Source organism: Pristis pectinata, chromosome 2 (genome assembly GCF_009764475.1).
Source record: "Pristis pectinata isolate sPriPec2 chromosome 2, sPriPec2.1.pri, whole genome shotgun sequence".
Lineage (NCBI taxonomy): Eukaryota > Metazoa > Chordata > Chondrichthyes > Rhinopristiformes > Pristidae > Pristis > Pristis pectinata.
In genome coordinates, this window is record NC_067406.1 from 31,429,949 (window position 1) to 31,445,577 (window position 15,629).

General features: G+C 40.2%; 1 protein-coding gene across 14 annotated transcripts in view; it reads left to right on the forward strand.

Annotated features, from left to right (window-relative positions):
- nedd4l (NEDD4 like E3 ubiquitin protein ligase) overlaps nucleotides 1-15,629 on the forward strand; it is a 316,982-nt gene that overhangs the window by 193,842 nt on the left and 107,511 nt on the right. For all 14 annotated transcript variants that reach the window (XM_052036646.1, XM_052036653.1, XM_052036662.1 and 11 more), the window contains one exon: nucleotides 9,895-9,945. In XM_052036646.1, the coding sequence (XP_051892606.1) occupies nucleotides 9,895-9,945 (51 nt within the window). The remainder of the gene's footprint in view (nucleotides 1-9,894; nucleotides 9,946-15,629) is intronic.

Genomic DNA, 15,629 nt, shown 5'->3' on the forward strand with positions numbered 1-15,629 from the left:
AAAGAAGCAGGCATATAGCATGTATAGGCAGCTGGGATCAAGCAAATTCCTTGAGAAATATAAGAGATGTAGGAGTACACTTAAGAGGAAAATCAGAGCAAAAGGAGGACATGAGATTGCTCTGGCATAAGGTAAAGGAGATTCCTAAGACATTCTGTAGGTATTTTAAGAGCAAAAGAACAGCTAGGGAGAGAATAGGGCCCCTTAAGGATCAATGTGGTCATCTGTGTGTGGAACCACAAGAGAGAGGCAAGGTCTTAAGTGAATATTTCTCATCAGTATTTACTGTGGAGAAGTCATGGAAACTAGGGAATTAAGGGAAATGAATAGTGATGTCTGGGAACTTATCCACATCACAAAAGAGGAGCTGCTGCAGGCCTAAATGGATATTAAGGTGGATAAATCCCCGGGATCTGACCAAGTGTATCCCAGGACGTTGTGGGAAGCTAGGGAAGAAATTGCAAAGGCCCTGGCAGAGATATTTGCATCATCCTTAGCTGCAGCTGAGCTTCCGGAAGACTGAGGGGAGGTAAATGCTGTGCCTCCTTTTAAAAAGGGCTGCAAGGACAAATCAGGGCACTACAGGCCAGTGAGCCTAACATCAGTGGTGGAAAGTTAATGGAAAGGATTCTGAGAGATAGGATTGGGAAAGGCAAGGACTGATTAGGGATAGTCAACATGGCTTTCTGCATGGGAAATTGTGTCTCACAAATTTGATTTGAATTTTTTTGAAGAGGCGATGAAAAGGATTGACAAGGGCAGGGCAGTGGATGTTGTCTACATGGACTTTAGGAAGGCCTTTGAAAAGGTCCTGCATGGTAGGCTAGTCCAGGACATTGGGTCACCTTGGATCCAGGGTGAGCTAACCAATTAGATACAAAATTGGCTTGGTGGAAGGAGGTCAGAGAGTGGTAGTGGGGGTTGTTTTTCAGATTGGAGACCTGTGAACAACCCTCCACTAACACCCTCTGACTCCTATCACCAAATGGCCACCAAGATTCAGCAAACCCAGTGACCAACACCAAAATGTTGTGGTGTGCCACAGGTATTGGTGCTGGGTCCACTGTTGTTTGTCATCTCTATTAATGATTTGAATGAGAATACAGTTGGCAAGGTTAGTAAGTTTGCAGATGACTTCAAAATTGGTGATATAGTGGTCAGTGAAGAGGGTTATTCTAAGACTCAGCCAGATCTAGATCAATTGGGGAAATTGCCAAAGAATGGCAGAAGGAGTTTAACTCAGACAAGTGCGAGGTGTTGTACTTTGGTAAGTTAAACCAGGGCAGGACTTGCACAGCAAATGGTTGAGCCCTGGATAGTGTTGCAGAACAGAAAGAACCAGGGGCACAGTCATATAGTTCCCTGAAGTGAAGACAAAGGTAGACAGGGGGGTGGAGAAGGTGTTTGGCATACTTGCCTTCATGGGTTAGGACATTTAGTGCAGGAGATGGGACGTCATGTTACAACTGTAGAAGTTGTTGGTGAGACCACACTTGGATATTGTGTGTAGTTCTAGTTGCCCAGCTAGAGGAAGGATGTCTTCAAGCTAGAAAGGGTGCAGAAAAGATTTGTGAAGATGTTACAGCACTGGAGGGCTTGAGTTATAAGGAGAGGCTGGATAAGTTGGAACATTTTTCCTTGGAGTGCAGGAGACTGAGCGGTGATATATAAAATCATGAGGGGCAGAGATAAGGTGAATAGTCACAGTCTTTTTCCTAGGGTAGGGGAGTCTAAAACTAAAGGGCATAGATTTAAGGTGGGAGGATATATAGAATGAGCTGCCAGGGAAGCTGTGGAGGCAGGCACAGTAGTGTAGCAGTTAGCGTAATGCTTTACAGCACCAGCGACCCAGGTTCAATTCCCGCCGCTGTCTGTAAGGAGTTTGTACGTTCTCCCCGTGTCTGCGTGCGTTTCCTCCAGGTGCTCCGGTTTCCTCCCGCGTTCCAAAGATGTACAGGTTAGGAAGTTGTGGGCACGCTATGTTGGCGCCGGAAGCGTGGCGACACTTGTGGGCTGCCCCCCAGAACACTACACAAAAAATGCATTTCACTGTGTTTCGATGTACATGTGACTAATAAAAGATCTTAATCTTAGAGGCATGTACAATTACAATGTTTAAAACAGATTTAGACAGGTACATGGATAGGAAAAGTTTAGAGAAACCTGGTTGTCATGGACAGATTGGGCCGAAGGGCTTGTTTCCACGCTGTATAACTCCATAACTCTATAAACGTCTGAAATGCTATACCTTAGGTGGTTATGGGTGGTTAGTACGGGTGTTCCATCTTAGGTGGTTGTTCTTTTCAGGGAATTGGTGATCATGCAGGAAAGTGGATGAGATGGAAGTATAGCAATGATATTGAATGGTGTTCCAGGCTTGAGGTGGCTGTATAACTGACACCTATTTCATTTTACACTCTTAATAATATTCAGGAGTCCATTGCTGAGTGTGTGGGATGCAAAAATTTATCAAATTAAGTCACACTGTACATTTAAAAGGATGCTAATTTTGTTTTACCTCCATGGTATACTATCATTGGATTCTAATGACCACGCTTAGCTGCAAGATTAGCATTTCTCTATAGTCAGCTATTCAGCAGCTTTGAATTACAGTTCTTAGAAACACTCCTCTCTTCAATTTCCTCAAGCAATGTATTGGGAGCTCATCCATTGAGGACTTACGACACCGTTGTAGGCCGTATCTCAAACAGCGATGAGTCGGAGTACAGGAAGGAGATAGAGAGCTTAGTGGAATGGTGTCATGACAACAACATTTCCCTCAATGTCAACAAAACAAAAGAGCTGGTCATTAACTTCAGGAAAGGGGGTGGTGTACATTCACCTGTCTACATCAATGGTGCTGAGGTAGAGAGGGTTGAGAGCTTCAAGTTCCTGGGAGTGAACATCACCAATAGCCTGTCCTGGTCAAATCATGTAGATGCCATGGCCAAGAAAGCTCACCAGCACCTCTGCTTCCTCAGGAGGCTAAAGAAATTTGGTTTGTCCCCTTTGACTCTCACCAACTTTTACCGATACACCACAGAAAGCATCCTATCTGGATGTATCACGGCTTGGTATGGCAACTGCTCTGCCCAGAGCCGCAAGAAACTGCAGAGAGTTGTGGACACAGCCCAGCACATCACGGACACTAGCCTCCCCTCCTTGGACTCTGTCTTTACCTCTCGTTGTCTTGGTGAAGCAGCCAGCATAATCAAAGACCCCACCCAACCGGGACATTCTCTCTTCTCTCCTCTTCCATCCGGTAGAAGATACAGGAGCCAGAAGGCACGTACCACCAGACTTAAGGATAGCTTAAGTCTTACCCACTGTGATAAGACTATTGAACGGTTCCCTTATACAATGAGATAGTCTATGACCTCACGATCTACCTTGTTGTAACCTTGCGCCTTATTGCACTGCACTTCTTCTGTAGCTGTGACACTTCACTCTGTACTGTTATTTTTTTACCTGTACTACCTGTTATGTGCCAGCAACAATAGAAACACACCGAGTCATGTATGTGTTAGAAACTATTTTATTAATAACTACTTATGATAATAAGAAAAGTAAAGATGTTAGATATTAAACATAATACCTAAACTAAACTCGAAGCATGAGTTTGGCAAGTTCCCAAACTCCAAGTCCAGTTCTCAAAGTTCAGTTCAACAAGTCATAAAGTGAAACGTGAGCAAAGGCTTTTGCAAAACCACCATTGACTGAAGAGAAAATGTAGAGAGAGAATGTGGAGAGAAATTACGAAATCCAAATGTTCCATGATTGAACTCATACGACACCTCAATCACTGATGATCCCATTGATTGGTTCCGAGGTACCTGAGACCCCAAAGGCATTCGATACGTGGCTGTCCACACAAATACTTGTTTCCCTCTACAGGTTAACGACAAAGTGGACTCCACTTGTTTGCTCCAAAAATCCATACGTGGATTGTAGTGACAGACACAGTTACTGTTCTTCATCCGTTGTTCTGGAGACCAGCAGTCTCTCAGTCTCTTTCTCTCTCTCTCTCTCTCCTCACTGTCCCACTGAGCAAAAATGTCTGCACGTTGTAATCTTGCTGTCGTGATGACACCACACACACATACTACTCTATTGTACTATGTCTTAAAGGGACATTCACCAAATAGCAACCTGACTCGTAACATACCTCAATGCACTCTGTACTAACTCAATGTAACTGCACTTTGTAATGAATTGACCTGTATGATCAGTTTGCAAGACAAGTTTTTCACTGTACTTCGGTACAAGTGACAATAATATACCAATACACATTCTTCTACATTAATGATAAATCTGTGGAATCTTATTTTCAACAAAGTGTTTTTTAGTGTGTTATTTTCCAGTTAAGTTATTATATAAAGTTGCCAATATCTTCAATGTATTTAAATCTGTAAACTGTGTTTAGTAACTCCAAAATATGTTAATAGATTTCATATATGCAATTTTGTAGCTTATTCTTCTTTTGTTTATGTTGATAAATTAGAATTACAAATAAAATTTACTGATGTCTAATAACCAGAATGTAATTTTCTATTGCAAGAGCAAAGTCAAGTTGGCACTGGGCTGGGATAATGAATCTTTCTCAGCTTGACAAAGGCGTGTTCAAATATACAGCTGGGGTGAGCCTTTGATAGCAGACGATGCTGAGCTTGAAATCTGATGGAGACCTTGAACTGGTTCTTGCATGCAGTGCATTTTTAAATTATTCCTGCTTGGTGAACAGCCACTGACATTAAAATGCTGGAGACCGGTAATTGACATTTGAGGAGTTCACCACAGGATGTGCGTAGTTGGTTAGCAAGCTGTTTTAAGTGGATGAGGGCCAGGACTCTTCTCATCATTTTGCTCAAAAAGTGTTTTTGTTTTTCTTATTAAGCAATGTTGTAATTCAATTGGCTGTTATTTCCTTCAACTGTAATGACAATCCACTGTTTAATTCCGGGCTGACATGAGGAGCAATAAAAGGTGTCAGTCATAACAGATGGAAGTTAGATGCTGGCAAAGTAAAACATCATAGCTAAAGTCATTACTGTTCTGTATACTTTCTAGCAGGTGTTGCTGTACAGTGATTGGGAGATTTTTTATTGGAGTGAGTGATACTATTTCACCATTCTGGTTGATGTGTTATCTACAATCTACATGGCAATTGTGGATGACAAGAAAGGTGGTGGCTTTGTGGATAGCGAGGAAGGTTGTGTAAGGCTACAGCAGGATACAGCAGGGCGGCACGGTAGCATGGCGGTTAGCGCGACGCTATTACAGCGCCAGCGATCGGGGTTCGATTCCCGTCGCTGTCTGTAAGGAGTTTGTACGTTCTCCCGTGTCTGCATGGGTTTCCTGTGGGTGCTCCGGTTTCCTCCCACATTGCAAAGACGTACGGGTAGGTTAATTTGGGTTTAAGATGGGTGGCGCGGACTTGTTGGGCCGGAAGGACCTGTTACCACACTGTAAATAAACTTTAAAGATCAGATGGAAAACAGGGTGGAGCATTGACAGATGGAACTTAATCCTGAAAAGTGTGTGGTGATGCATTTTGAGAAGTTAAATAGTAGTAGGACATATGCAGTAAATGACATAGGAATGCTGATGAACAGAGAGAGTTTGAGTTCAAGTCCATAGTTCCCTGTAAGTGGCAACAGAGGTAGATAGGGTGGTGAAGAAGGCATACAGTATGGCATGCTTCCCTTTATAGGTCAGGGCATGGAATATAAAATTTGGGACGTTATGTTGCAACTTCACAAAACACAAATTAGACTGCACTGAGAGTATTCTATGCAGTTCTGGGTATCATACTTTTGGAAGAATGTGGTTGTGTTGGACAGACTGCAGAGGAGATTCACCAAGATATTGCCTGGATTGGAGGACTATGGCTATGGGGAGAGATTGGATCATCTGAGTTTGTTTTCCCTGGAATAAGGGAGGCTGTTGGATAATTAAGGTGAGAGGAAGGAGTTTGAAAGGGGATTTGAGCAGGATTTTTTTTTACACGGAGTGGTTAATATCTGGAACTTGCTGCCAGAGAAGGTGGTGGAATCAGATACAATCACCGTGTTCAAGAAGTATTTAGAGATGCATTTAAATAGACAATGCAAGAAGGATACGGATCTAATGTGGGCAAATGAGATCGTTGTAGAGAGGCAAAATGATTGGCAGGGAGTTGGTGGGCCGAAGGGACCATTTATCTGCTATACAACTGACTTGATGATTTGAGGAACTGTGGTCTCCTATTTAAATGTACTCCAAATTAATTTGCTGAATTTGACTTGAGGATGCGAGAAATTGTGGTCTTCTATTTAAACGTACTTCAAATTAACTTGGTGATTTATGATGAATTTTAAAGCAATTTCATCTTTTGTTGAAATCCTACAAAGGCAGGAAGTTTTAAGACATTTCCAGCTCCATTGCAGGTTTGAAGGAATATTTAATGCTTTCAACAATACATATTTTATAATTTTGTACAAAAATTAACCCTTTGATCTCACCTTCCTATAAACTCAATCTTGTAGTTGTGTGCAGTGGCTAATATGAAGTCATTCTGTCCCAACAGTTATGAAAGTTCAACAGTGATGTTTATTATAAATGTTAAAATGGTGTCACCATTAACAAAATTGCATTATGATTTGAAAATTCACAGATATTGCCATTGTATATTGTTAAATGTAAATCATGACTTGACTGCTGAAATCTTCATTCTGCCTGCTACGTCTGTGGAGTAGTTCAGGACTTGAGGTTGAACAGCAGATAATAGTAAGGGAAGGGGACAATGGGGAGGGTGGGCCAATTCAACTCAACTCTTTCAAATCAGTGTTTCTCCTTTGCTCCCTGTAGCTTTGTGAGTGTGTGAAAAGCTGAAGGAGGTAATATTGTTCTCCAGGCAGAAGAAACTGGCTGAGATGCAGTAGTGAAATAAATCTGTATATTTATTCTTGAAACTTTTGAAGTTAATGGAATATGAGCTGTGATTCAAGTGCATTGACCTTTGTTGGTTTCTTTTTTGATGAGGATCAGTGCACTCTGCTTCAAAATACGCAAACAACTCCAGCCCCAACCTTCACTAACAGTCTCATGAGAAGATCTGAAAATGTGTGGGGATTGATTAATGCACCATAATATAATGAGAGATGATTAATGCAAAATGGAAAAGAAACTCCTATTGTATGCAGATCATTTGGGAGTATTTTTTTCTATTCCCTAGCATCAAAAATAGAATTGAAACTTTTAAGACTTGTATGTGTACTTTCAGATAATGTGCATTCCAGCACATAGAAGGCATGCCTTTCTTAGAAGGTTAAGGAGGTTCAGTATGTCACTGAACACTCTAACAAACTTCTGCAGACGTACTGTTGAAAGTGTCCTGACTGGTTGCATCATAGTCTGGTACAGCAATTCGAATGCACAAGAACATAAGAAGCTGCAGAGGGTAGTGGATTCAGCCCATTACATCACTGGCACCTCCCTCCCCACCATCAGTAGCATTTACATAAGACATTGCCTCACGAGGGCAATGTCTATCATGAAAGATCCCCACCATCCAGGCCATGCCATCTTCTTACAGCTACTGTCAGGCAGGAGGTACAGAAGCCTGAAGTCCCACACCGCCAGTTTCAAGAACAGCTACATCCCTTCAACCATTCAGCTTTTGAACCAACCTGCACAACCTTAATTACTACCTCAGTATAGCAACACTGTGACCACTTTGCACTATGATTGACATTTTTTTTGTTTTAATTGTATTCTTTCTTGTATAATTTTGTATAATTTTTGTTGATAATTTACGATTTTCTTGTGAATGTTGTGTATCTGATGCTATGTGCCTGTGATGCTGCTGCAAGTAAGTTTTTTATTGCACCTATGCATATATGTACTTCTGCATGTGACAATAAACTCGACTTTGACTTTGACTTTGACTTGGTCTTAATTAGTTTGCATTGGACTTCCCTTGTGGATTGGATTAATGAAATGGAGTTTTGTACATGTGCATGTGTTTCTTTTTAAGAATACATTTCAGAAATGGTTTCAGACTTGTACGTTATTAGGTTATAATGCCAAGAAGTGACAATCCTTTTGTAAGTACTTTATCCCATCGAACCAAAATTGCTTCTGTATGTACAAGATTCTACTTTTGGCATCCCTTTTTCGAGTTCATTCGGTTAACATTTTCTGATTTTACACTGAGTTTTAAATGCAAATTATAAATTGATTTCATTTCATTATTTTTTGTATGGTTTTTGAAGATTTGAAGTTTGTCTTCTTTCAAGCTGTAATGGTCAATTATTTATCAGTATTTATATATGGCAACTATATTGTACAGCTTGTATAGATGTACATTTCGTGCAGGGTGTACAACTTGTGGTAGAAAACATCTTAGTTAATTTTAATAGCCATTCTGATATGACATGTAGAGTTTTTTTTGAGTATTTGCTGTGTAGTGCAGGCATTTTTTTTTATTTACCCCTATTATGGAAAGTTCATGTCACTTTGACTCTATTACCAGTCTTTAAAATAGTGCCTCCTTATTTTGCACATGTTTTCTTTAGTTATTTTTGTCTTTGCAATTTGGCTTTAGCTTGTTGGTCGGGTAAAATGTTGAAGTACTAACACGTAAATGGTAAATAACACTGTAAGTTAGTCCCAGAAATGAATTCCTGCGGGAAGGCATTTGTAAATACTTAACATTTTTTTTCATTTTCTAGTTTGCATTTTGAGGGGACAGATAAGTCAAGGCTGCATTGGTCTCTTAAGTGTTCCATCATTATTATTTCAAGGAACTGTAGAATTATCCCCAATACTCTGGTAATATTTATCCCCCAATAAGCATAACTTAAAAACAGATTTTCTGTTTATTATCACTTTGCTGCTTGCTGTGAGCAATTTGGCTGCAGTATTTCGTACATTATAGGAATGACTAGATGTCAAAAGTAATTGGCTATAAAGTGGAATATCCCAAAAGGAATGCAAATGACTATTAATAATGCATGTTCTTAATTTCAGATTTTACCTAATCTCCCTTTCTTTGCTTTCTTTTTAAAAAATAGAACAACTATATTTGTAATGCACATTTTACTTGAAGAAAACATCACAATCTATCTAGGAAAATTATGAATTAAATAAAAATTAATGCCAGGTTATGTAAGTAAGGACAAAATGTATCATGTGCACAGGGCCTAGGTGAGACATACCAGGAATATTGTACACAATTTAGTTCTAAAAAAGACATAATATGGAAGGAGTGAAGCAAAGGTTCATCAGACTGGTTCCAAGGGTGGTATAGCTATTATATGAGGAGGGATAGAGTAGGCTAGGTCTCTATTCTCTTGTTAATAGGAATAAGAGGTGTCTTCATTGAAATGGACAAAATTCTTAGCTCGATTGAGTAGATTTCGGGAGGGTGTTCCCCAGTTGAGGAATTGATACCTATGGGTCATACAGTACCAAAATGAGGAAAAATCTCCTCATTGTATGGGTGGTGAATCTTTGGAATTCTCTACTTCAGAAGGTGGTGAAGGCTCAGTCATTGATTATGTCCAGAACAGAGATCAATAGATTTCTGGATATTAATGGATATAGATATGGAAGCAGAAATAGTGTTTGAGGTAAAATTCAGCCATGTTCTTGAATTTTTGAGACTGACACATGAACAGGTAGGGAATAGAAGGATACAGACCATGTGCAGGCAGATGGGATTAATTAGATTGGCAGAATGGTCAGAGCAGATATCATGGGCCACAGGTACTATTCCATGTTTTGTGAATTGATGTGTCTGCAGAACCTTGTAGATTTGATAGTTTTCTACTTTAGATCAAATTATTGAATTATAATTAGGTTAAATTTATTTCTGTTAATTATTGACAAAGTTCCATAATTTTTGTTTTACAGACAAGAGATGATTTCCTGGGCCAAGTTGATGTGCCTCTTAATTACTTACCGGTAAGTTATGGTTGAAAAGACAATTTTTAAAAAAGAAATTAACATGTTTTCTCCTTCAGCCTGTGCATATACAGATGCTATCAATTTCTGACATATGTAGTGCTCTTTGATCTTTCTGCATTATTGGGAAAACCTCGTGGGGTCTGTCCCATTGTATAAGAAGACTTCATAGTTGAAGATACAATGAGAGAAGTTAACAGAGCATTTGAGCAATATGATGTTTGAAAGTACAAACAGCCATATTGAGGTCAAAAGGGAAAATGATTTTATTAAGGAGGTTAAGGTTCTTGTGGATTTACACTGTGATATATCTTGGGTTCATTGTGGCATGTAAGGAGAAGGAACATTGTGGTAGGTTGTTTATCAGCAGCCTGGTGAGAACTAGAGAAAGGTTCAGAGAAGTAGTGGTATTTCAATAAAAAAGAGTCCAGGAAAGTTGAGATGGAAGGACTTTTATATCATTTGCAAAAATATAATGTAAATAAATGCAAGACTAAGGGTAGAATGATGGAAGACAGAGAATACACTGACCTTGAAGAATATAATTTGTGACATAGCTTACTGAGTCATAATTTATTTAAAATTAAATCTAATACTCCAATTTAAGATTTTAAATAATTAGTAACATTTTTAGTGTTTGAAATGCCATGTTTGATATATTGTCTAATTCCGTTGTCAAGTCTTCTTGCCTTGTCAATTTGCACCAACTATATTTAGAATTTTAGCAACAGATTTGTTATTTATCTTTTATAATCACACTATGGTATTTGAGTCATGAATTATTAAAGCCATTGATACCAAAGGGTACTAGATAATCATGTTATTTAAACAGGCCCATTGTTACAATTCTAATCATCTTTTTCCAGCTGTGGATAGTGTAATACAAGTTTTAATTATATCTGGAAAACTCTTATCTGGAGCTCTAGATGCCAAGAGCTAATTTTTTTTTTCCAGCCTTGGTTCTTTCTTTTCAGCTGTTAATAATCAGCAATTGTAGATTACTACTTACATTTGCTGAGTCCTTTACTAATTCAACATCTTTGTTGGTTCCTTGTTGAAGCAGTTTTTCATCAACTTTGATAAAACTGCCATGAGTACAAATCTATAGCAGAGCAAAGAAAAGGCTGGGAATATGCCACAGAACTTTAATTGTATTTCTAGTTAGAGGTCTGAGATTGGTTACTGTGTTGTGAACCTGGGCCATTGGGTACTGCCAACCAATTTTGGAAATTGCTGCATGTAAGTGAGTGACTAATGCTTGCACATTCCCATTTTGACATGATTGAGTTTGGCCCATAGACATCTGGAACTCCAGCACAACATTGTTAAACTCTTGTAATGCTTGTGTTAACTGGTAAATTTGAAATAGTGCAAATGATGGAACAGTGGTTTTTATTTTCCTTTTTGACTGAAATCATTCATAATTTTTAATTTACTTTGTGACTTATCATTTAGAAAAATATCAAGTTCCATTGCTCAGAAATATCAAAATTACCTTTTGGCAAATATTTATTCAAGTTTTTGACAATTCACAGTAGTTTGTCTTCTGTCACCAATGTTAATTGCAAATGAATCTGTTATGGCTAGTTGTACTCATCCCAGCATAATTGTTTCTGTTAAATGCAGTGATACCAAATGTATGAAAGTAAATACAATTGGCAGCTGACCTGTGAATGTACGTTTAGCACTTGTGACCAAAGATCTATTTTTACTCAGTCTTAACAATGCATCATTAACACATCTATAAGAAGAATACTGAACCCCAACACTGAGGAGCTGCTGAATTACTAGCAAGCCCCCTTAGCATTCCAGGTATACACATTTACTCTATACAGGTCCTCCCAGGTTACGAACACCTGACTTGTGGACACCCCATACATACGACCGAGCATTTGGGAGACCAGCGGGATGGATGAGAATGGACTTGTAGGTTGTTTCAAGGCTGCAGTAACCTTCTGCTGGGAGCCAGTGCAGCATTTTCACATACCTTCTCTCCCCATCTACCCCACCAAACCACAACATTCAGTGTATGTGAGAGGACCTCGGTAGGTCAGGAGGAGAGAGAAAGGGACAGAGGGGGAACGGATTATATGAAATTGCTGTCAGGTGGTAGACTACCCAGGTGGAATATGAGGTGCTGTTCTTCTTGCTTGCGTTTAGCCTCACCCTGGCAGTGGAGGAGGCCAGGGACAGGCAGGTCAGTGTGGGAATAGGGAGGGGAATTAAAATTGCTTGCAAACGGGAGCTCCAGATGGTCATTGTTGACAGAGGGCAGGTGCTCAACAAAGAGGCCATGTAGTCTGCACTTGGTCTCACTGATGTAGAGGAGACCACATTGAGAACACAAATACAGTAGATAAGATGGAGAAAGTGCATGTCTGTCTCCTCTGGAAGGGGATTTGAGTCCCTGGATTGTGGTGAGGTAGGAGGTGTAGACATGGGTGTTACACCTCCTACAGTTTCAGGGGAAGGTGCCTGGGGAGAAAGAGGAATGGATAGGTAGGAATGAGTGAAACAAGGAGTCATGGACAGAGTGGTTCCTGCAGAAAACAGAAAGGGGTGGAGAGGAGAAGATGTGACTGGTGGTGGGGTCACGTTGTAGCTGGCAGGAATGTCGAAGAATGATGTACTGGATGCGTAGGCTGGTGAGGTGAAAGATAAGGACCAAGGAGGTAAGTGGAGCAGAAGTGTGGGAAATTGAAGAGATGCAGGTGAGAGCTCCATCAACCACAGTGGGGGTGGTGGAGGGAAGCCACCTTTCCTGAAAAGGACTATCTCAGATGCAGTGGAGATGGAGAAACTGAGAAAAAGAGATAGTGTTCTTACAAGTGACTGGGTGGGATGAGGTGTAGCCTAGGTAGCTGTGGGAGTCGGTGGGTTTGTAGTAAATGTTACTGGATAGCAGGTGTTGAAAATAATCCAAGTGAATTTGAGGGCAGGGTGGAAGTTAGTAATGAAGTTTATGGAATTGATTGTCAATTTTTCTGCTAATTTCCACTCTGCTCTCACATTCATGTGGTCCTTTCTGATTCTTCATTTTCTTGACATCTGTATCTCCATTTCAGGGGATAGGTTAGTCAGAACTATTCATTATAAATTCACTGACTCGCTCAGCTACGTCAGCTTCCTCCAACCCTGCTTCCTATGAGGATGCTACTCCATTATCCTCGTTCTTCCGTTTCCACTGTATCTGCTCTGCTGATGGGACTTTATGCACCCATACCTTTAATATGTCTTCCTTTTTCTGTACAGACAAGCCCCCGCATTATGGGAGGTTATGTTCCTAGAAAACAGTCCATCTCATGTGTAATGCGAAGCTGCATCATCTGCGCATGTATTAAGAAACACAAGTTGGAAAAAAAATTGTTTATTTGTTTACTTTTTTTTTACATAAATTCCATGGGTGTGAATTTTATTCCATATCTCATATTTTTGGGTAGTGATTCGTGAATTCTTTAAGGGCAAATTTCCATTACCTGAACGGCTGTAATGTGCGGGTCGGCTGTATGACCATTTTTCTCCTTCCACTATAGTTGACAGGGGTTTGATGGTTCTACTATGGTAGAACCAGATCTCCTGTTTCTTCCACTTGTGCTCTCACTGCCTCCTCCTGGCCAGAGCAAGGACAGGATTCTCCTTAACCACAGCTTCCAGCTCACCAGCCTCCACATTCAATGGATCATCCTCCATTACTTGCACTGCCTCCAACAGAATTTCACTATTAGACATCTGTTCCCCTTCTTCAGCATTCTGAAATGACTATTCCTTTTGTAAATCTCTACTCCACTCTTCCATCTCCACTCAGCACTTCCCTTCTTTTGATACTTTCCTTGGCAGCAGTGGGGAATGCAATATCTGCCCTTTTTCACCAGAGATCCAAAAAGCTCGTCCAGATGAAACATGTTCATATAGAACAGACATGGGCTGTTTGGCCCCCTTGATCTGCACTGCCCATCAAGTGCAGGGCTGGCACACTGACACAGCTGGTAGAGCTGCTGCCATACAGCTCCAGTGTCCCAGGTTCAATCCTGACCTCAGGGACTGCCTGTGTTGAAGTTTGTACATTTTCCATGTAAGTTTGTCGGTTTCCTCTGTGTGTTCCAGTTTCGAACCACATCCAAAACACGTGCAGGTCAATTGGTTAATTGGCTACTGTAAATTGCCCTTAGTGTGTGAGTAATCAAATATGGTGGGAGTTGGTGGGAATGTGGGAAGAATAAAATGATAAATGTAGGATTAGTGTAAGTGGGTGGTTGATGATTGGCATGGACTGGGTGGGCCAAAGGACCCTTTTCCATACTGTATAACACCGATTCTGTGACATCCATTTATACTTATCCTTTTTTTTATCCTCCACCTGTTCCTATTGACTGCCCCCAGCTTCTACCACTTGCCTGAAGATTGGGGCAATTTTGCAGTGGCCAATTAAGTTGCATGTCTATGTGAAGAGGGAGGAAAGCCATGTGGTTGCAAGGAAAACATGCAAACTCCACATAGACAGCACTGGAGATCAGGATCCAACTTGGTCTCTGAAGACTTGATGCAGCAATTCTGCGAGCTACAACACTGCCACTTCTTCCACTTGTGCTTTGTGTTAGGTTCTCACAATGTGCTGTCTTCAGCACTGCAGAGTCCAAATGCAGATTAGGTGTCTGTTTTGTTTCACATATCCGTTGTGTCCCAAAGGGGATGACCCTGAGCTTCAGTCCCCTGCCACTTCTGTTTGCTGATCACTTCCAGCATTCTCTGCTCTTGTTACTCTATTGCTTCTGGATGGCTCCCAAATCCATCTGCTCCCTGTACTTTAATTAATCTATCAGTTCTCGTGCTGAATTTTCCTTTTAAAAAATAGGTAATTTATTCAGACATGCGGTGAATTGGTATCCATATTAGTGACCTGAATTCAAGTTTCAATGTGTATTATACATGGAGCTAGTTGTAGTGATAAAAGTGCTATCAGCCCTCTCATTATGAAACCAAAATTATAGCTAAATGACTTTCTTCTATTAGATTTCCTTTTACTTCAATGTGTTGCAGAATGTTCTTAGTACAAATGATCAGCAAGTAAATGATGATTGAATCATTAGAAATGCTTTATTTACCAAATTGATCTGACTGCAGAACCAGCAAATTCCTCTATTATAGAACAGTACAGCACAGGAATGGGCCCTTCAGCCCACCATGTCTGCACCGACCATAACTGCAATCTAACTAATCCTATCTGCTTGTACATGGTATGTATCCTTCTATTCCCCACTTCTTCACGTGCCTGTCTCAATGCAAGTTAAATGTTGCTCTTATATCTGCTTTTACCACCTCCCTTGGTAGTGCATTATAGGTACCTACCACACTGTGTTTTTAAAAAAAGACTTGCCTCATGTATTTGCTTTAAACTTGCCCCCTTTCATCTTAAACCTATGTCCTCAAGTATTTGACATTTCCACCCTGGGAAAAAGACTCTAACTATCTATCCTATCTATGCCTTTCATTTCAAATTAATGAGTCAACTTCACATCATTTTACTGGTTAGCTGGTTCTTATTGAATGAGTACATATTTTTAGGGAGGGGGGGTGATTTTGACATTGAACAATGGAAATTATCTTAGAAGGACAACAATTTGCTTTTATTATAAACATTAACACTGTAATATATTCCAAGTTGCTTCATGAGAGCAGAATAAGTC